At 44.3% G+C, this 25470-nt stretch overlaps 1 protein-coding gene across 10 annotated transcripts in view; it reads right to left on the reverse strand.

The window, feature by feature from the left end:
* Positions 1-25470, reverse strand: part of SEC16B (SEC16 homolog B, endoplasmic reticulum export factor) — a 54707-nt gene that overhangs the window by 19864 nt on the left and 9373 nt on the right. For 5 of the 10 annotated variants that reach the window (XM_060643598.3, XM_060643592.3, XM_060643601.3 and 2 more), the window contains exons 2-14: positions 21363-21501; positions 20507-20986; positions 18056-18409; positions 16360-16472; positions 15500-15590; positions 14647-14755; positions 13135-13279; positions 12050-12201; positions 11620-11681; positions 10121-10256; positions 9418-9652; positions 3738-3831; positions 1739-1820 (exon numbers count right to left, since the gene is read on the reverse strand). In XM_060643598.3, the coding sequence (XP_060499581.3) occupies positions 1739-1820; positions 3738-3831; positions 9418-9652; positions 10121-10256; positions 11620-11681; positions 12050-12201; positions 13135-13279; positions 14647-14755; positions 15500-15590; positions 16360-16472; positions 18056-18351 (1515 nt within the window). In that variant the 5' untranslated portion in view covers positions 18352-18409; positions 20507-20986; positions 21363-21501. Of the gene's footprint in view, positions 1-1738; positions 1821-3737; positions 3832-9417; positions 9653-10120; positions 10257-11619; positions 11682-12049; positions 12202-13134; positions 13280-14646; positions 14756-15499; positions 15598-16359; positions 16473-18055; positions 18410-19463; positions 20263-20506; positions 20987-21362; positions 21502-25470 lie in introns of those variants that run through there. The other 5 variants (XM_060643594.3, XM_060643597.3, XM_078440767.2 and 2 more) reach the window with 4 other exon arrangements.

Consider the following 25470-nt stretch of genomic DNA (forward strand, 5'->3'; position numbering starts at 1 on the left):
TGCATTTAGTGCTTTGTGACATGATGCACCGTCATGGCGGTGCATGGCATTCCGCTGAACTGTGAGCACTCCATGTTCCAGTATAGCCAGTGGGTTTGATGATGGGGCATGAAAGTCATCATCTCTCTTTTCCTTTCTAGGAATCGTCCCCAAGCAATAAGAACAGAAAAGCAAAAATGTGAAGTCCATTTTCATTAAAACTGGGTGACAGCAAAAACCCAAACTTCAAAATATAAGAAAAGGCTGCCAAAGGTAGTGGAAATTGAACAGAGTGCAGGAGGGAGCAGAGAGAGAATTCCAGAAGGAGAGGATCCCACAGCCATCTCTGCCGACTTAGGAGAAGGAAAGGCTACACAGATACCCACAGAAAACCCCAGATCGTGTGGGAAATGCCAGATAGCTTGCAATGTGGCCCTGGCCCCTCCCCAGCACAAACCTACCAGAAACTACTGGCCCAGGGAAGACTCAACTCCTGTCAAGGAACAAGCACAAAATCTGTACAAATACACTGTAAAGATAGAAGAAAGGAAGTAATATGAAAAACTAATGGAAGGTAGAAAGAACATTCACTGGAAAAATGTTACCACAAAACAAAGAGATATCACCAAACATTTCATCATGAATTTAAGTAAAATCACGAAACAATTTCTTCTATGAAGCAAGGGCATTATCACTAATGCTAAGTGATAAGAGCTCAGGAAGAAGACAACAACAGGAAGAGGCCAATGTGACCTGCAGAGCTCAGGGAAGAAGTGAGAGAAAAATCTGAGAAATCAAGATAAAACTGGCACAAAAATTAAGAGACAGTGTCTCTTTCATCAATATGGAAACACAGGAAGGGACACATAGGATGGCAATGAGAAGAGCAAAAAAAAAAAAAAAAAAAAAGAAGAAGAATAAGAAGAGGAAGAAGAAAAAGAAGAAAAGGAAGGAAGGATGGAAAGAAAGAAATTTTAATTAAAGAGAATATAATCTGTACATGTATACGTAAATAGTTCATATCTATATGAAATGTGCACATATGGAATTCCTGAAAAAAAATAATAATAATGGAACAAAACAAATATCGAAGGATATAACGCAAGAAAACTTCCTTGAACGGTAAAATATGAATGCACGTATTAAAACAGTATGCTGTGTCCCAAGAAAAAAAAAAACAAAACTGCTCTGACAGCACCAATACATCCTGGTAAAGTTACTAGATTTCAAAGGTAAAGAAGGATACTTTGGGGAAAAAAGATACTTTCATAGGGAACTATCAAGCTGGCCTCAGACTTGAGCCATCTCCAACTCTAGACAGCATGTAAGACCAAATATGTCCAACTTTGCAGGATGGATGTGCAGGGGGGGAAAGAACGGTGGCCTTACTGCAGGAAGCCTGGGGACAGTCTGGCTCTCTAGCTATTCACGCACACTGAGCAGGCAGCTATGGTATTGTGAAAATGACAAGGTTTTTGGAATCAGACAGACGGAGCAAATCCTGGCTCCACTGCTCCTCGCTCAGTGATCTATGGTCATAAGACACCTTTGCACCTTAGTTCCCACCTCTGTAAAACGGGGGTAGGAATTCCTTCCTCTGTGTATTAAATGAAATCATATGAATGAATTGGGCCAGGTGCAATTACCACTTATTTTTAATCTTTAAAGTCATCACCTCGTTCCTGAGCTGTCCCCACCCCCCCCCCCCCAAAACCCTTAGGACACTGGGGTATTGAAGGAGGTCTGTCACAAAGAATACCGTGGCTGCCTGTGGGATCCTCCCCGACATGAACTGGAAGAGGGTCTGCAGTGGGTCATTGGACGCCAGCGTGCTGGTAAAGCTGCAGAGAGAGACGACCGTTAGTGGGGACCAAGCCGAGAGAGCCTTTGACCCATTGCCAGCGGGGCAAACCCCCCGTAGTTCTCTATTTGACTTCAGCAGCTTCTTTCGGAACATGAACTTCTCTTTGCTTTTCTGCCGTGCCTCTGCTTGGCTCCCACTTTGGGGGGATCGGCAGGATCTTCATTCCACCACAGATGGGGCTCTCTGTTGGGGGGTGTTTTCTGCACTTTGGCACTGATGCCCCAACTCTCCAGTAACCATTTCTATAGGTCTTCTTTGTCACGGAAATGCTGCACATCTCAGAGATCCCTAGAGAGCCCCAGCAGTTAACCCAAACATCTTCTCTGCGGGCCCCTCCTACCCAGTCACCCTCAACTTCTAGTCCCCTGAAGCAGTTCCCCTCGTGCCACGCCCACAGCCTCCAGGGCTGGTTTTCTGGCTCGTGACTAGCCTGGGTCTTTTACTTACATGCACTAAATAGCCATTTTCAGTAACCAAAGAGGCGTAGAACAGGGACCAGAAATGATCTTCCTGATGACAAACCGTGGGATATGCTTAACAAGGATATAATAAGCTCTAGAGCTGATTTGAGATTTAAGCATACTCAGTAAGAGATATTTTTCACAATTCACCGGGCCCCATCAAAAATCAATGGCCCAAGGCAAAAATCTGTCGCAGAGATGTATGCTACAATGTGGGATTGTGGGATGTTCATTTCCAAAGCCCAGAGGAAAATCGTCCCTCAGAACAGGCTTTATAGGACGGGGGAAGAACGCGGTCTTTTATTTAATAGCACCCTTGCCTCGGGAGCTCAGAGCGCTTATCATAATAAAACTCCAGGGTTCCTCACCATCCTGAACATAATGAAGTGCACAGAGGTGTTACCAGTCCCTGGGAAGACTGAGGGTTAGAGTAGAAGAGAGACTCCACGGAGGCCGTGGTGGAGAAGGGTAGTGTGGCAGCCTTGAAGGGAGGTACCATCTTCTCAGCCATCTGCCCGACAGCCAATTTATGGCCAATTTAAACTTAAGTCAAGCTGAGAGGTTCACAGCTTCACAGCTTCGACTAACACAGGAAGAGAACATTTTGAGGGAACATCCTTCTCACGGTCTGATCCAAGCCTGCCCCTTATGGGAGGGCCCCCCGGCCCTCCCCACCCCTAACACATGTCTATCCCTGCCAACCCACAGATCTGGCTGCAGCTGGAGGGGCTTACTCAGGAACTCTTCTCCAGCACCCCTTTCCCCCCCCCCCCCCCATTTAATTCCCCTTATTCCAAACTCCTGGCTATGTGGTCAGCCTCCATTCCTGTCTCATCCTGGTTTGGGCATTCTTCCCGGTCTCGGTGTGCTGGCATGATCTCTGACTAAACACATTCCTTCAGTCTCGTCATGTCCCCTGCCCTAGATGAAGACTTCTGCTTGTAATCCCCTGTCCTATAAAGCCTGTTCCTAGCACAGCTCCTGCTCCCCCATATCCCGACCTTCCTCTCAGCGCCCACATCCCCCACTGCAAGACTCAGTGGTAGACAGCTACTAACTCTCAGACCCAAAGCTCTGTCAGTTAACCCTAAGTGGTCACCTATTCCCTCACTGATGGAACGATCTAGAACAGCCCCTCCCAAAGAGAACTACCGGATTGCAGAAACCCATGCAATTTTTGGAAACTCAGACCCTGAGAAATATTACTAAACTGAATATTTAACATAGCAGGTAGAAAGAATGTGTCCATGTCTAGGTTGTAAGAATCTGGAGAAGCGATATGCTAGGTCCAGGTCAGAAGAGAAAAACTGGAAGGATGCTTGGTGCATGGGGCTTCCCAGCACATCCTGCATTTGCCTCCCAACACTCCCTCCCTTGGCGGGCCTCTCTCTGCTCTCTGCTCCTTAGGTCTTCTTTGCCAGTGGCCTGCTCACCCACTCATAACCCAGCTGTAGGTCCTTGGGTCCATCTTGCTGGCGAGGAACAAAGCGTGGCCCCACAAGTGGTTCTTCATGGCCCACTCCAAGGCTTCCTGAAAACAAAAGCACGTCACAGTCAGCATGGCCCTATTCACCTTCCCACAAACAACAAATGTCGATGGTTGGGTACTGCTGCCCTTGAGCTGTACAAGCTGGGCTCCCAGGAAGGCTCGGAGCGTCATCTGTGAGAGGGACAAAGGAAGAACGGGTGCCTATTTCTCTCTAAGATGTCCCTTCTCCAGCCTTCACTTTATCAAATACATTCTGCTATTTCATCATCTGCCCCTCAAACGTAGCTTCCAGTCAGCCTTATCTCTTTAGCAGAAGTCACATGATACTTTTACGAACCTAAGCACCGAACACGAGAGAAGCACCGCGCCCCAAGGACTGAGTCTCAAAGTACAGGTAGCAAGATGACATTCATGGGGGCGTGTTACAGGAACGGTTTCTTTTTTAACAACTGTGGCAGAGACTGTTAGCTCCCCACCAAAAGCCATTGTCCCCTTCCTGGGCAAAGAACTGCACCCCATTTTCCTGCCTCCCATGCACCTAGAAGTGACTGAGTTCCAGGCTCTAGAATGGCAACAGAAATGGCTATATTGTGTCCAGATCTGGTGCACAGAAGTCCTGTGCCCGGTCCCCCATGCCCTTTTCCCCATCTGGCTGGCTGGAATGAAGATGGCTTCTCATTCCATATAGACTATATGCTCAGGTGGTACAGCCTCCTACATGCCTTGAACTACTCCGGGAAGAAGGGCTGACCCACCGTTCTGCTCATCCGCCCAGGATGCCCACATGAATAGAAAGTAGCTGCCACCATGTTTGAGCCAGTTTGCATAGCAGTCGACCTGCCCCACCTAATATTATAACTAATTGCTTGTTAACTATCTAGTGCTTGTTATCTATCAACTTCATATGCCAAATTAATGACACCACTAACTTGGTGAGATGGGTTAGAGGCTGTAAGTTTTAACACACACACACTCACACTCACCTTTTCATTCAATTTTCAGAATTATATATTTGAGGTTTTGACCTGGTATTAATAATTTCTTTAGTGCCCTCAAATAATGCGATTTTTTGGACAGGAAGTCACTAATGAGGTAACTCCACTTCCAAGCACAAATTTCCTTGATCATCCTGACATCTCCCATGCTATCTTATTTGAAAAGGGAGAGAACAAATTTAAACAACCACAATTAGGAAATTCAACTTCACATCCACTACAAGCAAAAATGACATTGAGTTACTCTTTACATAGGTTAAACTAATTCACAACAGTATTTTTTTTATAAATATAGCTTTTCTATTTTTTCAATTTATTTTTGAGAGAGAGAAAGTGTGAGTGAGCAAGGAGCAGAGGGAAAGAGAGAGAATCCCACAGGGGCAGAGAGAGGGAGAGAGAAGGCGAGACAGAGAATCCCCAAAGAGGGCTCGAGCTCACCCAATATGGGACTCGAACTCACAAACCGTGAGACCATGACCTGAGCTGAAGTCGGATACTCAACCTACTGAGCCACCAGGTGCCCCCACAACAGTATTTTTTTAAGGGAATTACTAATAATTGGTTGGGAATCACCACTTTGCTCAAAAATTTGCATCTCCAAAAATATAATTTAGGAATAAGTGAACTGAGAACTTACATTGAGGATATTAATCTGACACAGTGCCAGAAATGAGACCCCAGTCAATATTAATAAAGGTTTTAAAGACATTTTGGTCTCCAGTTCCTCATGAACCACTCTGAGCCCCCAGAGTACTCCTTTTATCCCCTGCTCACCTCTGGGGCTATAGGTATGGCAGGTGGTGCAGTGGATGGTCAGAAGCCCAAGTTCAGACATCAGGCTGCCTAGATCTGAACCCTGGTTTTGTTACTTACTAACTCTCCTCATTTGTCAGTACATAAAACAAGAATAGAACCTAACCCACAGGGCTTCTATGAAGATAAATGAGACAATGCATGTAAGATGTTAAGTAAGTGCCTGGTACATAGAAAGCATTTTTTAAATATTTGCTTTTGGGGCGCCTGGGTGGCTCAGTCAGTTAAGTGTCCGACTTCAGCTCAGGTCACAATCTTGCGGTTTGTGGGTTTGAGCCCCGCGTCCGGCTCTGTGCTGACAGCTCAGAGCCTGGAGCCTGCTTCGGATTCTGTGTCTCCCTCTCTTTCTGCCCCTCCCCCATTCACACTCTGTCTCTCTCTCTCAAAAATGAATAAACATTAACAAATAATAATGATAAATAAATAAATAAATATTTGCTTTTGTTATTGTTATTGCTATGGTCATTACTTAATCTTTCTTAAGGAAAGAGATTTTTATTGATTTATTTCTGTATCCCCCACTGGATTCAATGCCTTAGAAGTTGTGGCTGTTTGACAAATGTTTACCGAATAAATAAATTGTGAAACTCCAGGTCCCTACTATATAGTGAACAGGAGGATGGTTATCATATGATCCCACTAATTTTCAGTGAATATCATGTCTACCACTCATTTAAAATATAATATCACATGAATGCAGGGTGTTATATGTATAAGTGATGAATTACTGGGTTCTACTCCTGAAGTCAATATTACACTGAATGCTGACTAGAATTTAAATAAAATTTTGGAAAAAAATAAAATAAAATATAACATCATATACAGATAAACAGAGATTAAAGATTCAAATGTAAAGGTGAAGTCACAAAAGTATTTGAACCTTATTTTCATAAATTAGTTTTAAAGTAGGAAAGCCTTTCTAAATATCACCCCACAAAAGTAATTTCGTAAAGTCCTTAAAAAGTAAAGAGCTCTTACAAATCAATAAATAGAGATCAAACACCCAACAGAACAACATAGAAGATCCATGACAAAATAATTCACAGATTAGGGGCACCTGGGTGGCTCAGTCAGTTAAGCAGTTAAGCGGTTAAGCGTCCGACTTCAGCTCAGGTCATGATCTCACAGTTCATGGGTTTGGGCCCCCCATCAGGGTCTGTGCTGACAGCTCAGAACCTGGAGCTTGCTTCAGATTCTGTGTCTCCCTCTCTCTCTGCCCCTCTCCCACTCATGTGCACATGCACACTCTCCCTCTCTCTCTCTCCAAAATAAATATTTTTAAAAATTTTAATTCACAGATTAAAAGATATTCAACTTCATTTATAACAAGAGAAAAGAACAACTCCACTAAATTTTATATATGTATATATATATATATATGTATATATATATATATATTTTTTTTAACCTTTCAGATTGGCACATATGAAAAGCTTGGAAACACCAAATTGGTAAGAGTAGGGAAACAGGAACTCTCATATATTGTTCATTGAGTAATTGGTACAACCTCTAAAAAAGGGAATTTGTTGATATTTCTCAAAATTTCCAGCCATGTACCCTTTGACTCAACACTTCCATTTCCAGAAGCTATTCTAGAAATCATATGTATATTCTCCTACACGGCAAACGACATTGGTCCTTATCACAGTGCTATTTGTAGTAGCAAAAGACTGTTAATAATCTGTCAATCTATCAGGGTTTTATTAAATAAATTATGATTTATCTTTAGAAATCTATGCAGCCATAAAAATAAGGAGGAAGATATTTATATATTATAAAGAACAGGGTTCAGAAAAATGTGACCTGAAGGCCAAATTCAGCCCACTGCCCATTTTGGTACAGCCCACAAACTAAGAATAACTTTTCACATTTTTAAATGATTGGTAAAAAATTAAAGAAATAATAACACTGGGGCACTTGGATGGCTCAGTCAGTTAAGCGTCAGATTCTTGATTTCAGATCAGGTCATGATCTCACGGTTGGTAAGTTGAGCACCCCCCCCCTCCCCCCCGTTAGCACAGAGCCTGCTTACGATTCTCTCCCTCTCCCTCTCTCTCTGCCCCTCCCCCATGTGCCCTCTCTCTCTCTCTGAAGATAAACTTAAAAAAAAGGATAACACCTCATTACACATGAAAATTATGTATAACCCAAATGTCTATGTATATAAATAAAGCACAGCCACACCCATTCATTTACATATTGTCTGTGGCTGCTTTTATCAGACAATAGCAGATATGAGTAGTGGCAACAGAGACCCCATGGCTTGCAAAACCCAATGTACTTACTGTCTGTCCTTTTACAGAAAACAACCGCAACCATGTTATAGAGTGTTTTCTAGGATATTTTGTTAAATGGAAAAAGGAAGGTGAAGAAATGGTATATGGGAGCGCCTGGCTGGTTCAGTCACTAGAATGTTTGACTCTTGATCTCAGGATTGTTAAGTTTGAGCCCCATGCTGGGAGTAGAGATTACTTAAAAAAAAATCTTTATTTTGTTATTTTTTAAACTAAAATATTAAAAAAAGAAATAATATATGGTAAGCTATAAGGAACAAAAGGAGAACATAATCTTACATGCAGAAAACATCTCTGGATCTTTTAGAGACAGCCTGTTTTAGAGACAGGCTGAGAGGGTGGGGGCATCATCTCTTCTCTTACATGCCTTTTATCTTTTGAGTTTTGAATCATAGTGATTCAAATTGATTTAATTATATATTCCAGTATTTAAACTCTCTTTAAGACTTCTGTAAAATGTGAGTTCAACTTCAAAATTAAACAAGGCATAAAAAAATAGGTAAGTATATGAGGTGATTAATGTTATTAACTCCATGGGGAAAATCCCTTTACAATGTATTTGTACATCAAATCATCGCATTGTGCACTTTAAATATCTTGCAATTTTGTCACATATACCTCAATTAAATTTTTTTGAATAAATAACATAAGAATAAAAATCATCTAATTTACATATCAAAAAAACAAGGCATCTCTTCATCTGTTGAATTAAAGTATTCAATATTGGTAGGCATACCTGAGATATAGCTGGTGAGGATAACATTTATAAACAGACTTTCTGGAAACTAATTTAGTGTATATGTGAAGAAGCTTTTAAAAGTGCATACCCTTTAACTTATAGTTCCATTCTAGGAATCTATCCTAAAAAAAACAAGAAGATAATCCAAAGATTTATATAACAAGATGTTCAAATTGTGTAATTTATAATGGGTGACAAAATTATAAATAGCCTATATATTCAAAAACAGTGTATTAGATCAATAAAATATTTAAAATTCATATCATAGAATATTGTCCATTTGTTAAAATGGTACGTTTTAATACCATGGGAATATTACACCATATAATCTTAACTGAAAAAATAGAAATAATTGCATATGTAATTTAATTCTATCTTTAATGTATGTGCATAGAAAAATGCTAGAATTAAGTATATCAAGATGTTAACAGATTTTTTTTTAATGTTTATTTACTTTTGAGAGAGAGCAAGGGAGGGGCAGGGAGAGAGGGGGACAGAGGATCCAAAGCAGGCTCTGTGCTGAGAGCAGACAGCCAGATGTGGGGCTTGAACTCATGACCTGTGAGATCATGACCTGAGCCGAAGTCGACCACTTAACCAACTGAGCCACCCAGGCGCCCCCAGATGTTAGCTTTTAATGGTAAGCCTATATAATTTTTTTCTTTACACCTTTCTGAGCTTCTTAGGTGCTATAAAATGAGTATAAATTACTCCTATAATTGGAGGAGGGGTGAGTGATGGGGGCGTAGTTACTTTTTAAAAACAAGCATGGAAGGGCCACACCTGCCTTCTTCCTGCCGTAGTAGAGCAGTTTAGTGAATTTCTCTACGATCTGTGCAGGCGTCTCCACGCTGGGGGGAATCTCCCCGGTGAGCAGGTTCGGGGTCCCTGAGCTCAGCACCGGCCAGTCCTCGTCGGTCAGGTTGATGAGGTTGGCCACTGGCGGCTGCCTCTTGTACTTCTCCAGCTTCTTACAGTCTTGCATCAGCAGCTCCGCGATGTCAGATCCCACCATGGACTGCTAGGCAAAGAGGGTCATCCTGAGGGAGAATCCTATTGTCCTCGGACCGGCAGCCCCTGCTGAAGAAGGAGGGCACCAGAGCACCTGCCGTCTTCATGAGGAGGTCAACTTCCAAACACAAGACAGCCCTTTCTTGGACTATTGTATTTCACACTTCAGCTTCACTCTCTCATGGTGATTTTCTGCCTGTCAGGAGCCACCAAGATTACCAGAAATAGGCCCACTCTTACAGTTGTGTTATGTGGTTGGTACAGTAACCCCAGGCCAGGGAGAAGGGCAGAGAAAAGACCATCTTTAGCAAACTGAGTTGACATCTGAGCAATTTTTTCCCACTTAGGGCCATTTGTTGCTTCTTTAACATTATCTTTTATAATCATGTCATAAGCCGAATCCTCTCTATCCCTGAAAGACTTAAATTTCAATCCAGCCTGCACCTGCTCACCCATCGGAGTGATAATACTTTACCCCATTCTGTCGACAAAGGAGAACCAACAACTGCCACAGTAGAGCTGAGTCTCTGCTCCTCTGTGTCTCAGATTTTTGGCTCTGAGCTGCTTTCTGCTGGCAAAATGTCATGATGTCCACCTTGTGTACATCTTCCCTATGGAGAGATTTCAGGGAGCAAAGGGTGAGGGGCAGACTCTTTCACCTCACAGCACTGCAGGCTCCTTGTACAGAGGGAGGGTGCTAGCAGAGGGTGGGGGGACTGAGATAGAAGCCTGACAACCCAGGGCTGGGGTACTGAGTCCGTAGTTTCCTTGATGAACAGAAAGGGACTTCAGAAATTCTCTCACACACCCTCCCCATTTTACAGATGAGGAAATTGAGGCCCACAGTGTACCTGCCCAGGGTAGCAGGCAAGGGCACAGACTTACAGATGAGGAAACTGAGACCCACAGGGTACCCTGCCCAGGGTAGCAGGCAAGGGCACAGACTTTGGAGTCAGACCACCTTGCGTTTAAATCTAGCCTGCCACGTCTCACCTTATAAAACTACCTCCATATAAAAGGAATTAACAACGTATATTAAGTGCTCAATAAATGGGCAATATTATTTGCTCCAGGTCATTCAAATAAAATCAATCCAATTGGGACCAGCACCCCCAGTGTCCACACAGCCAGCTCAACGTTCTATCCCCCATCTGTATACCTGTGTGTAAGAAATAGATTTGACACTCACTTTTACTTGAAGGAACTGTCAAAATACTATGGGCTTTCCTTGGAGGGGGAAGCTTCAGGATAAGTTTATAGAATAGCGATGATGATACATAAAGGGCTTCCATATGCATTATCTCACTTGCGTCTCAAAGCCACCACTTAAAGTAGGCACAACCAGTGTTACATCATTTCCGAAAGAGAAAACTAAGGCTCAAAGAAGACTAGCTGATCTGTCTGCCCTGAGACCTCTAGTTAGTAGGATGCGTGGGCCAAGGACCCAGCTCCTCTTGACTCCAGCCAGGACTCTCTCCACCAGAGTGCCCTAAATATTTATCAGAAACTTGACTAAGAATTTAAAAGCAGTTCTAGCTCAGTCCTGCAGAGGGCAGACTTGCACACTGTCCAATAACTCAACACAGACTATGCTAGTCCTCTCTAGAAAAAGGCAAGAATTTTTTTTTCCACTGTGATCCACTTGTCTATGATTTCCCAGGCTGTGCTCCACTTTTCTGCCAGTACCTGTTAAGTGCGGAGAATGTTAAAAACTCCTACCACATAGCTCCTGCAAAACAGAACTGTTTTCAGATTTTTAATCTTAATTTTTCTTTCTGCCCTTCAGCTAGCAAATTGTTTGTCAAAATGGCCCAGGCCACATTTGTCTCAATCTTGTTGCACAGAGTATTCTACTCCAAGGGGGATAGACATTTTCTTTTAAGGAAGCCAAGAACAAATCCCCCAAGTGCTGATCTGGGCAGGCAGATTTTGTAAGTTCAAAAGCCCTACTTGGCAGCTCGTAAGATAATTTACCTGATCAGGGGTCCTGAGAAAGTCCTCATCTCTTCTTGTTCTTCAGAGTCACTAAGAATAATCTGGAACAAAAAAAATCATATTTGGTGTCCCAGACTATATCCACCCAAAGCCCCTGTCAGTCAAGTCCAATATCAGAACCCATGGCTGTGGCCCTGGGCTGTGGCTCAGTGCCTTGTGGAGAACACAGGAGGACAAAAGTGAGTTCTCCAGTTGTCGAAAATGAGCTAATAGCATCTCAGGAAAAACAAATCTAGCATCACTCCTTTGAGAGAAGATCCCTACCTTTCTTTCACAAAACATACCCCAAACCATGGAATGCCTGATTCAGTTCCCCACAAGGGCATCCCATTGCTGGAGATGTCCAGACTCAGGTCAAGGAAAGCAGAAGGCAGAATGCCAGCTTTCCGGGACACAGAATCTCATTTACCTCCATGCTGTGCAGTTCAACAAGGGCCGTCTGTCCATCACTGGGAGAGCTGGGACCCACACGCACCAGCTGACCTCCTGGCCCAAAGCTCACAGGCACATGAAAGATGTAGAACTTCATGGGTGCCTTGGGACCAGCTGCTGAGACATCCTCTGACCGACAGACACGTGGACACTGTTAGCATTACTGCTGCTGCTTTTCTTTACTTTAGAAGTACACCACTGACATATTTCTCTCCAAATTCCACCTGGGCCAGGATAAGACTCAGGGCAGGTGACATAATTAGAAGAAGCCCAGGCAGGGGCATCTGGGTGGCTCAGTCGGTTGAGCGTCCGACTTCAGCTCAGGTCATGATCTCATAGGTCATGAGTTCAAGCCCTGCATAAAGCTGTCTGCTGTCAGCACAGAGCCTGCTTTGGATCCTCTGTCTCCCTCTCTCTCTCTCTCTCTCTCTGCCCCTCCCTACTCACACTCTCTCTTTCAAAAATGAATAAACATTTACTTAAAAAAAGAAGAAGAAGAAGAAGAAGAAGAAGAAGAAGAAGAAGAAGAAGAAGCAGCCCATGCTACAAGTCAGATTTAAGCCTCTCAGAATATGTCAGAATATAATGTGAGAATCTGCTAGTTTGGTCCAAATGGCAAAACACCAGGCCCAGACTCCCAGCGATGGCGAGAGGCTGGGGACTCTGGCTCTCATAGTCGAATACTCATGACAGGTATCCTACATCCAGACAAAGCAACTATGCTTTGTGGCCTGCCCTTGCTTTACCAAACTGACTCTTGCCTTCGCTCTCTTCACCTGTTATACAAAAGTACATCTGGGCGCCTCCCCTCCCAGCCTGATCCTGACGCCTACAAGCCGGGTTCCCTTCCAAGAATCAGCTATGATGCAATCTCCAGTACAAGAGAAAAGGTGAGAAATGGAGCCTCAGTGGCCTCTCTGCCCAGGAGAAACTCCTGGCAGTAAACGGGGCAGCCGCAGTCCACTCTTGGAAGTGCAGGGGAAGGGTGACTTTCCAAGAGGTTGTCACCCAGCCCTCTTCTCACAAGACTCAACCAATTGCTTAGATCATGGCAGTACCCACCAGCCTGAATTGGACTCCAAGCTGCCGACGCCACGGGATCGTAGGGCTCAGAGTCAGCTCCCATGTACTGACTGAGCTCGTAGGCGCTAGAGCTGAGACCAGACTCATGCTGCCGGAGAAGGCTGGACTCATTGGCCAGCGATGGCTGGAAGTTAAAGATAATAAAAACACACAGGAAGGATCAGAAGCACTTTCAGAGAAATGGTCCTCTCGAGTGTTCCTTCAAAGCAACAAAATTGAAACTTTCAAATAAATACACCGCATGTGGATGTGTTGAAAGAAAAAAAAAGTGATCATTTAATTGACAGGTGTTGGCTAAAAAAAATGAATTAAGGCCTAGTGGGAAGAGGGTAGGCCCTGAGGCCACGGGACCTGAATTCAAACCTCAGTTTTGTCGGGACGCCTGGCTGGTTCAGTTGGTAGAGCATAAGACTCCTGATCTTGGGGTTGTGAGTTCAAGCCACACTCTGCACAGCGTCGAGATTACTTAAAAATAAAAAAATAGGGGCGCCTGGGTGGCTCGGTTGGTTAAGCGTCCGACTTCAGCTCAGGTCAAGATCTCGCAGTCCGTGATTTCGAGCCCCGCATCGGGCTCTGTGCTGACTGCTCAGAGCCTGGAGCCTGTTTCAGATTCTGTGTCTCCCTCTCTCTCTGACCCTCCCCCGTTCATGCTCTGTCTCTCTCTGTCTCAAAAATAAATAAACGTTAAAAAAAATTCTTTAAAAAAATAAATAAAAATTAAAAAAAATAAATCTTCAAATCCCAGTTTTATCGACACCTAGCTGCTGTGACCTTGGACAAATGATTTAGGCTCTCTGATGATACCATGGGCATATATCACATAGTCTGTACCCTGCACTGTTAAGCCTTAGGTATACAGGAGAAAATGTTCTCAAAAATCATACATATCTAATTGTGGAAACAAAATTGATATAAGACTGTCAAAAATCAATAGCTTGTCTCTGCAGTATCTTTGCAACTTTTCCAAAAATCTAAAATTATTCTAAAATTAAAAGTTTATTTTTAAAATATATAAGAACACCATTGTGTGACCCAGCTGGTATACGCAGTAAGATTTCAGAAGCGAGCACTGGAAGAGTCAAGAGAGGTTCCAAGCTCTGCTTTTCAGACCGGAATTCAGAGAGTCTAGCAACTCCCCACTTGCTGGGTAAACCAAATTGCCAGTCCACTGGGGTACCAGTGACAGCCTCTCCTCTTTGCCAGCACCTCAGAGTGACCTGGGTGACATTTCCTGATCCAGCCACACACACACACACACACACACACACACACGCACGCACGCATGCCAAAGAGCCAGATCAGGGCCCCAGGAAGGCAAGGAAAGGAGGTGGTATGAGTGGAGGCTCCATAGAAAGGGGACGATGTCACCGCTCAGACTTCTGGCCACTGGCCACCCCCACTCCCAAGGGCCCTGCCCTGCCCTGCCCCTATTTCATTGTCTGGTATGATGCACTGTCACAGTCCACCAGCCCCCGTGTCCCTTCAGATTACCTCATTCTTCTGGGTTCCCGTTAGCAGACTCTCCGGAAACAGGTCCCCAGGCCTCTCCGGCCTAGTGTTAGAAGCAGGACTGTCTTTATAAGAGTTCCGACTCTTGGATCTACAGCAAAATCACAGGAGCAGGTGAGGGGGGTCCTGGGCAAGCCAGCCAGAGTGAGCTGCAGACTTCTGCTGCAGAGCGTGGGCAGTGTCAGGTGGCCTGTGTGCCATAGGGAAGAGCATTGTCCTCCCTCGGCCACCCCAATCTATCAATACCAGAGAAACGGGAGCTCCTGGGTTCCACAGTGCAGTTACTGGAAGTAACCCAAACGCTGTGGAGAAGGGCTGGTCTCTGCAGCCTGACACCCTGCAATGACTCAAATCAGAGCAGCTGGGTTGGTGAGTCGGTCAGACACGGTCAAGGCACCAGGCCGAAGGACACCAGAACAGGTGTTTGTGTAAAATGCTCTTCTCTGCTCACTCCTTCCCAGGGGCTATCCCATTCTCCGCGCACAGGAGTGGGCAGAGGAGAAACAGCCCAGCCTCGGGCAGGACCCGATTTTGCAAACTTCGGCCAAGCCACATCTGTTCTGAGGCCAATAAGGAATCCAGGCTCTCGTGTAGGGTGGACCTCAAGTAACCTCACAGGACTCAGCTGACCCCAAGTTTGAGAGCTGCCTCTCAGAATTAAGACTCCACTGACAGCTGGCCTGGGCCACCCTGGGCTACTCCCACAACCCCGTGGCCAGAGTAGAAGCAGACGGGGGTTCTGGAGACAGAGACGAGCACCCGATTCCATAGACTTGCCTAACATAGTGTGAGTTTGGCTGGATCGTGTTGAGCTGGCCTCTCCTTTCACACTTACAGACTATTCTGGTTTTCGTGATGATGCTCACTGAGGTACTTTTGATCTCGGTGATCTTCCTGCCACATATAAGGACTCTCTCGCCTTGGCACTGCACCCTCAGAGAAAACAAGATCAAGACAGGTCATTTCCCATTCCTAAAAGTTTAGGAAGACAGCAGCGAGCTGTGGGGCTGAGTCACCGGAGCACCAGAGATATAAAAACATGTTTGCCAAATTGAATAAAATTGAGACGTGAGCGCTAACAATGGGAGTCAACAGAACGCTCCTCAGTCCTTCCTGAATCAACCACCTTGGCTCCATACAATTGTATAATCATGGGGATCATGTGTGTGCGTTCTCAGTTTTGAAACAGATTTCTCTTTGCAGGCAGGTCAGAAGCTGCCATCGACACATACCTAAAGCCTCAGTATTGGCAGAGTATAAATTCCTGTGGGTGCATATCTGCCACCCTCAAGGTAAATGACGGTCAGACTCATCACAGCCCAGCCACACGCTTGACAACTTCATTGTTAAGAACTGACTTCACGGTTACTTGGTCAGAGACTGTAATCTTGGCTGTAACGTGGAGTGGAGGAAAAAATGTGGACGAAGTACGAACTAGCCATGACACTGGTAACATAATGATAGTTTCAGGGCTATCACTGACACATACAAAGGAAAATGACTCCTTTCTGTCTCTTCCCCTCAAGACATCTGGCAGTAGTGTCTTTGCTGTGGCCTCATCTGGCCAAGGGAGAAGTGGGTGAGGACAGGGGTTCTACCTCAGCCAAGTAGGATGGCCAAGACGAGGCTCTGAGCACGCCCTGTCTACCAGATCAGCTGCACCACCCCAAAGGCTCTTCGGAGATTATTCCATACCTCTTTCTTCCTGTAGCTGCTGCGGGGGTCTGTGGTAGTAATAATCTCCATAAGCATATTCTTCCCTCAGGGTTGGAGAATGATAGCTTTGATACGGATCCTCAATGCCTGGCCTAAAATATCACAAAGGTCAGTCATTCAAGGATGGTAAAAAGAGAAACCAATGGAGGACTTGACAAACTAAATAACTTCAGAGGACAAATCTGTGACCTCAGTCTAGAACCCGCTTTAAAATTGCAGTTAATTCTAGATCCTATAAACAGAAGATCCAGAATCAGCAGGAGGAGGGCCTTTATTTCAGAACAAGGCTGGGATTTTTAGAGCAAAATCAAGTGTCTCGTTCTCTTTGATTTCCCCTACTCCTCAAATACATACATCCAACAATACATGATGTTATTTTAGAAAACCCTGCCCTGAAATTATCTTAGAATACCCCTTCCTGGGGCACCTGGGTGGCTCAGTCAGTTAAGCCTCTGACTCTTGATTTTTGCTTGGGTCACAACCTCACGGTTCCTGAGTTCGAGCCCCATGTCAGGCTCTGTGCTGTCAGTGCGGAGCCTGCTTGGGATTCTCTCTCTCTCCCTCTTTCTCTCCACCCCTCCCCCATGTGTTCTCTCTCTCTCTCTCTCTCTGTCCCTCTATATATCTGTCTCTGTCTCTTTCTCTCTCTCTCAAAATAAATAAATATGCTATAAAAAAAAAAAAAGAATATCCTTTCCTGAGATGACTGTGTAGGTACCCAACAGGCCATTGTAAGTCCCATGCATATTACAGATGGAAATGAGATGAAGAAGTCACATTGGACTCTCTTAAATCTGACTGCTTTCATTGCCTCTGTCCTCGACATACCTTCTTTGAGAAGTCAACAATACAAAACAGATTGAGGAAAGAATGTCACATTGTTAGTCTTTTTATTAACTAATAATTCTTTAATATTTCATGGAGCAAAGGCTTACAGTAATCGTCATAATTTCAACCCGAAATCTGTAGGCAGGTAAATATCACTCCACCTGGAAAAGCTGAAGTAAAACATACACGACTTCCAATATCCCATAAAATATTAAATCCTATGTTATCAATCAGGATTCACGAACAGGAATTCCAGATTCTCCTAGCATTACCTCACGGAGACCTCTTCATTCTGAACCTGGAGACTACAAGCTTGTACCTGCTTTCTTTCAGGTCAATTTCATTTTTTTTAAATGTTCCCATTTACTCATCCCATGCATATTTTTTCTGTATGCCAGTCACACGCTGACTACTGTTCTAGGCACTGAGTCTCTTCTTGGTGCTGGTGGTGTCAGCGTGAACAACACTGAGAAGTTTTTATAAGGAGCTCTAAGACAAATTTTCCATAATCTACCAATATTGCCTTTTGCCGTCCCCGAGTCAAAGGGTCTCATCTGCTATCTTGGATCCATCATTCTTTCTACTTTCTGCCCTGGCCCTAACACCCAGTCACGCTGTGATTGCCTCTTTAAGAAGCCCCACCAGAGAACAAAAAGGAGGGAAATACTATTTTCAGTTACCTAAATCCAATTTGGGAGGGGAAAGTGTTTGGCTAAGTCAATGTAATAGGGTGGAGAAGGAAAAAGAAGAAAAAGAGGAAGAGTAAAAGGAAAAGGAAGAAGGAAGAGAACGATCTACTGAGAAGCACGTAGGAGAGCTGGGTGAACTCCAAGCGTGAGAGCCATACCTTGAATACAACTGACGGGGATAACCACCTTCATAATAGTCAACTCCCAACACAGGCTGATGCCTTTCCCCAGGCCTGGATGCATAATGGGGCTGCTGGTTGTCCGTCCTGGGGTCCTGCTGCGGCTGGGGGCTCCTGTGCGTGTCTTGCCATTGATGGTACCTCTCTCCATTGTACCAAGAGCGAGGAACGGGCCGATGGTTTCCATCTCTCTGAAGCCCTCGGTCTGGATCCTTTGATGGTGCTGTGGGCCTCCCCCATGGCTGAGGTGGCCACTGAGGAGCCCAAAATTCCATCCTTGACCCTCAGAATTTCCCTCGTGTTTTTATTCAGTTATGTAATTATTTTCTGTTCCTGCAGACAAAAAAAAAAAAAAAAACAAAAAACATCATTTTAGGCTTATATCTAAACATGATGATTGATTAGGTTTTCTGAATAAAGCATCTACAGTCCTCAAAATCTTTTATCTGAAACAAAACACCTGGGCAGTGATATAGAGATATCTGGGGGAAAATCTCAAGCAGACACATGAAATAAATAACAGGCTGGACAATTATACTGATGATGCTTTAAAAATTAAAAAGAATATTTGGAGCAACAAGAGGTGTAGGAGGCAGGAGAGACAGAGAACAGTCATAGATTAAGCTCCAAAACATCATCAAAGTATCCCAACTAAATACATGTTTGTTCATTTATCCCCACCAGCAATTATTCATTCAACAATTACCGTGGAGGTCCCCTGCTATCAGAGAAGTAAGTGCGCATAGAGACAGGCCAGAGTTTAAATCCTAACTCTGCCACCTATTAGCTAGTTCATTTTTTTCAAGCTTCAGTTTCCTTGAGAAATGGAATGGGGACCATAACGACTCATTTGCAGGGTTACTGTCAGAGTCAGTGACAACTTATGAAAAGTACCCAACACACTGCCTCGTATATAGTAATTGTTCAATGAAACAAGTAGCTAGTGTTTGATATCAGAGATAACATTAGGGCAGTATGAATGGATGCAGACATTTCCTAAACAAAAAGAAGCTTAAATGGATCTCAAGAGACATCTTTTCTGAATCCTTAAATTAACCTCTTAGAAGAACTGGGCCCTATGATGTGGCCCTGCCTGCCCTTCCTCTAGGGGAGACAAGTTTGGGATTGCTTTCATGGCAAGCCAGAAAGCCATGTCTCACTAATCTTCCTGGCTGGAGACTTTTAAATCTGAAGGTCTCCTAGCATCAAACTAATTTTCCCAACTTATCCTTCAAAATGAGAAATAGCTCTGAAGACATACTGCCTTCCAAGTTCCTCCACCCCGTGTCACGGAGAAGAACCTGCATCCAGCTGCCTCCAAAGAGAAAGCATGTGTCAGCCCTTACTGGTGACTTGGGGATTCTCTTATGGCAGGAGGATATATTACCTCAATCAGACCTCATTTTTTCTCTCCTGGGAACTGTTTTAGGTTGAAAGACTTGGATCAAATATGGTTAATTTGCTCCCACTCCTGAAACTCCCAGCCTAATATAAAAAAAAAAAAAAATCATATCGGAACAAAAGGTCAAAGGGTATATGTTGAAATCAAGATATCACTCTGCTTGAATGCCATGGAGCCAGGGTCCACAGCTCTGAGCCAAGAGCTGTAAGCAGAACATACCAGAAGGGCAAGGCACAGAAGTGCCTTCCACCTCAGATCTATCACAGCTCAGAAAAACTCCCACCTTCCTTCCTAAAGTGTCAGCCCCCTCCCTTGAAAAGAGTCAGGTGCGATGAAAGCTTTTTCCAAAAAATCCCAGCAAAATCCAAGTGCCCCAACACAGTGAAAGGGCACCTGGGTCCTCCCTGAAGGTCTATAGAACTCAATACTATTTGGACACAAGTGAACTCAACATGAAGAAAGCCTCTTTTGCCTGTCTTGTCCCCAGATATTTTCACTAGACAGCCCTTCTCCAACCACGAAGGCACAAAACCCAATCTCTTCACTGAAATCACATCATTCTATTATTGAGATATCAACTCCCATAGGTTAGACCTCAGGTTATAATTATGGACACCAAATGAGGGGCACCTGGGTGGCTCAGTCAGTTGGGCATCTGACTTTGACTCAGGTCATGATCTCACAGTTCCTGGGCTCGAACCCCGCGTCAGGCTCTGTGCTGACAGCTCAGAGCCTGGAGCCTGCTTCGGATTCTGTGTCTCCCTCCCTCTCTTTCTGCCCCTCCCCTGCTCACGCTCTCTCTTTCTCAAAAATAAAATAAACATTAAAAAAAAAAACCACAAAGGACTCCAAATGAAAGGCACCCAAGATTCTCAAAGTGAAGGCATCACATCTCCAGTGACAAGCCACACTTCCACATTCACATAAGTGACCCTCCTGGCCCCAGCAAGGGTGATATTGACTTTCCCATTCTGACAGTACAGCTGAGCCAAGAGAAAGAAAGCAAGGGAGCGAGCATCCCCACACACCTGCTCAGACGGCTTCCCACCTTCCGTCAGCGTGGCTTCCTTCAGCTCTCTCCAGGCCCACAAGTGTCTCTCTCCTCTTGGAGAATGTCAAAGTCCAGGCGCCACATCTACCAAGACTTACCTGGCCTTCAGACCTACAGCCAGTCAGTTATCTGTTGCAACCGCCTGGCTTCCATGGAGCTGATTCACTAGGGCAAAGTACAGCCCGGATACCCCAGCCTGGGACAGGCCTGACTTGGCGTATTTGCTCGGAACCCTGTCGGAGGCTGGTGCTTCTGTTTGCCTGGTCATGGGCTGAGCCAGATTGACTTACATCCAAATCCCAGAGCAAACAAGGAACCGAGAAAGCAGGGAGAGGAAATCCAGAAAGCCTGAGGCCGCCTGGCCTGTGAGAAGAGCACCACCTTTGGGGCATTGACTCATGGCGCTGCAACTGGCGGCCCTAATGCTCAACCTCTCGGAGTCTCAGTTTCTTCCTCTCTAAAAGGGAAATAACCATACTTAGCTTGTGGGAGTCACTATGAGGATTAAATGTTAGTAAAGTGGCACCTGATAGAGAAATATATATGCTTTATAAATAAGTATGATCTTTTCCTTTCAAAACACATGAGCTGGGGCACCTGGGTGGCTCAGTCAGTTGAGTGTCGAGTCTTGATTTTGACTCAGGCCACGATCCCAAGGTTGTGGGGTGGAGCCCCACGTTGGGCTCTGTGCTGAGCGTGGAACCCGTTTACGATTCTCTCTCTCTTCCTCTCCCACTCGTGGTCTCTCACTCTCTCTCCAAAATTAAAAAACAAAAATTTTTTTAATGAAAAAAATAAGCTAATTCCACTGGTTGAGGCAGGCAGACACTCACTGGTGGGTAGTAAACAGCTGGTTTGTCTGGTTTGGGTTTTTCTCATTCATGTTTCTCCCTGTCGGGTTCTTGATTGTGTAATCACTTGTGTTGTCCGATGGAAGGAAAATGTATCGAACTGAAGGCACCGGTCAGTTTTCTATTACAAAAAGAAAACAATTTTTTGTCTTTAAAAAATGCATTTCTTCAGGCAGACACGGAGAAGCTCATGTCCACTTGTGAATTACTATTTTAAAATTCAGCAAATCATCATGTTATACACCTTAAGGTTACGTAGTGTTATATTTCAATTACGTCTCAATAAAGCTGGGGAAAAATTTTTAAAAATTCAGAATTTGTTCTAAAAGCCTCAAATCACTTATTCTTTCTTTCAACAAATACTTACTGGGGCCCTGTTATGTACCAGGACTTGAGACACTTAACTATGAAAGACACAGGCCTTGACTTCAAAAAGCAAGAGCAGGTTACCCTCTTCTGTTGTTAGTCTAGGGAAGACCACCCGGGTGGATCTCATGGTCAGATAAGGCGATGTCCCTAAACTATACGATTTTGTCTCAGACCCTCAGCCGACTCCTAGGGCCTGCCAACGAACTGGGTGTAGAATTCTCTGACCCTGGTAATGGTTTCTTACTCCCACTGGTGAGCTGTTGGCTGTACTGCCATTTTTAACCCTCCTAAAAAGAAATACTAGCGAACGACATACACATTAACAGCAGGAAGCGGAAGAGGTTTGATTATGACACAGACCCAGGTATCAAATTATGTGTTCCAGCACATCACAATAGCATTCATGAAAATCTGATGTAACTCTTTTGGCTTATGACACGATGGTAGTCCTACCCTTAACACCAGCTACATTACTGGAATGCCAACTCTGGAAGGGACCTTGAGGTTATTTTAGTGACTTCACTTTACTGATAGTAAAACTAAGATCCTGAGAAGTGAACTGATTTACCCAAGATCACAAAGCTAACTGGACACTCAGTCAGGATTACAATGGTCTGTTGGGAGTTCCCTTGCACCAGGCTTCCAAGAGCTGATTCTTAAATATTCAGGAATTGTGTGAGCCAGTAGTTAAACCGTTGGTAATCTGGAATCCACCCTGGTGGGAAATTTTACACAGAAACCCCCAAATGCTACAAAGCAAGGTGGTTGCTGTTGATTTCAGAGAGCCAGTTTAACAGCATACGGAGAACAGCCCCCAAGTCCTCCTTCCTGATTCAGTGTTCTTCCAACTACAGAATTATCATTCTGTTACTAGCTTTCACTGCACATCTCTGGTTTAAACATCTAGCCCAGTTATTCCAAATGCTCCTTTTGTGACATCCCAAAGCATCTCTAATTATCTCAAGAGTTATTATGAAACTCTTCAAACACTCACCAACCAAAATTAATTTTAATTAGCTTTAATTATTTTATCTCGACATATGGCATATAACAGCTATATGGGTCATAGAATGAAATAGATCATAGAATGAAATAGATCTCACCACTCCAAAGGTTTGGGATTTATTAATCCCTGCTTTTACCAGCCCCACATATCTACAGTTACTAAGTCTCTCAACCTGGCTGCTCAATTCCTCCTGGTTTCTAACCAGATTTGTCCAGCTTGACAGTACATTCACATCTCGTCCGCACCAGGAGGTGGGCTAAAATTAGTCCTGACACCCCAAGTACTTGGCAATGCCCTTGCATCATCCCGTAGTCTTCCTCATGCTGGAACAGCTACAGATTTCACATTATCCCTTCCCCGCGTGTCCTGTCCTCATGTCTGATTCCTGCTCTTCATTCCTACTATCCACTGGAATTGGAGCCCGGGCTGCTTGCTAATTTATGTGAATTTCCTTTCCCAGTCTCTGTTCCCCATTCCAAATGCCAGACCACTGATGAAAATCTTGCTTTTCACAGGAATAACTACCCTGGTTTGACATCTAACAAAAGTATCATCACTGCTAATAATGCTGTTAATCTCTACCCACCAGATTAGTGCTGGTGGATGTGAACACCCACCTAGATCCAGGTCAGATTTGCCACGAAGCTGTGTGCACTATGATTTAATTACTGCTTACTCTTGCACGGGACAACTCAGTGGCTGAGACATGCCTCAGGCTTGACCCAATTTCTTTACTCAAAGTGAAAATTTAGAAAACAAACTGAGAGGCCCTATGTCAACAGATTAACAGTAACTGTTTGTCTGGATAATGGAATTGTGGATGATGTTCTTTTTCTCTTCTAACTTTTCTACAATAAACATGTTATTTTTAAAGAAAAAAATCAACTAACGTTATTTTTAATCAGTGCTATGCCCAAATGTGTCATTGTCATGTCAGCAATAATTATGCACCCCTATGCAACAGTTACGCTAAAATGGGGCAGTGTCCAAGTTTGGTTAACTGTGCTCAGTCTTCTCTTCTGGAAAGAAAATTCCAGAAGTCATTCATTCACTACACAAATGTTTATTAAACATCCACTATATGTCCAGCATTGTCATATTCATAGGAGATAAAGATAAATAACATATAATCCCTGCCCTATAGAAGCTTTCAGTCCAGTGGAGCAGTAGACATCCAAACATGGAGAAGAGGAGAGAAATACAATATATATACATATATATGTATTTATATTTATAAAATAGAATCGACATGAAATGATACTCTGTTGAATATATGAAATGAAGAAAGAGAAGTAAAGGACGATTCCAAGTTTCTAGGCCATAGAGAGGGGACCACACTGTCTTTTTTGGGGGGATAATAATCTTGGAAGAAGAGCCAGCTTGGTAAGGAGATGATGACTTCAGTGTCGGACTTGCTAACTGAGGGGCCCGTGGTCAGAGGTAATCAGTGGTCAAGAACTAGTAGACACTAAGAGTCTAGAGCTCAAGAGAGAGGTCTGAGGAGGGAGACATGGTGATTGAAGCCATAGGCATGGGTAGTATTGCCTTAAAAATGCTTAGAATTAGAAGACAGGTCCTAGAAAGGAGCTCTGAGGAACACCAACCCCCCACAGCTGGATACAGAAGAGGAGCCCATGAAGAAGAATAAGGAGGGTCAGAACGGTAGGCAGACAGCCAGGGGTAGATGGTGTCTCAGGAACCAGGGGAGGTGATGGCTTCAAAAGTAGGAGAGCGGTCGACAATGCCAAACTTCAGGGAAATGTGGAAAAAGGCAACAGGCGGAAGTGTTCTTGGCGTCAGTGGATTTAACCAGGAGATTTGATGATCATAACACGGCCAACTTCGGTAGAACTCTGGTCAAGGGAGTGAGGTATTCGACACAGAAGTCACTCATACAGAGAGTGGAGAGTAAGAAAAAGGAGACTGAAAGTCAAATCAGTGTATGTAGAAGACTGGATGCGAAGAAAAGGGGCAAAAGCTGGGGCTGCCGTGGGCACTCAGCTCTGAAGAGCTGTTGTAGTGTGGACAAGACCAAAGAGAGTTATATGCTGATTCCCATAGAGACAGAGAAAGGAAACACGCTTTCTAAAGGAATAAATCCCCAAAGAGGCTGCTCATATGGGATCCAGAGTATAGGAACACAAAGTGAACTCGCTAAGAGGAAGGACACCTCTTCTTTGAGAAAGGGATGGGGGTGGAGATGGGCACACATGGGGAGAGGCTTGTGCATAAAGGCACCAGATATGGAGAATTCTCTGTGGAATGGACTGCCAAGTTCCATTGGCTGGAGATCAGGGAGGATTTGGTAACAGACTCGAGAAACATTAGGAGGGTTTGCATCAGCCAGTGTGGAAAGTGGGAGTGGGCTTTAACAGGAACATGGGCTCAGAGGAACAAGCACATTGGAAATGCAGCTGTCATTAGACCTGAAGCTCCATGGGCACACTGACCAGCTGTGCTCCATTCCACGTGACAATCCACGTGCCTAGCATGGTGCCTGACACATGACACGAGCTCAGTCAAGAGTTTCTTTGTATATGAGTGGACACCTTAAGCCGACGGCAGCAGTAGTCTAACCGTCAGATTCCACCCAGTAGTTTCCACCTCCTGAATAGAGGACGAAACTCTGAGACAGGCTTTCTAGAGAAAGGAAAAGAGAACGTTGAGGCAGTGAGTTAAGGGGACTGACCAGAGAGTGGTTAAAGGGATGGCATG

This window comes from Panthera onca, chromosome F1, assembly GCF_046562875.1.
Source record: "Panthera onca isolate mPanOnc1 chromosome F1, mPanOnc1 haplotype 2, whole genome shotgun sequence".
Taxonomy (NCBI): domain Eukaryota; kingdom Metazoa; phylum Chordata; class Mammalia; order Carnivora; family Felidae; genus Panthera; species Panthera onca.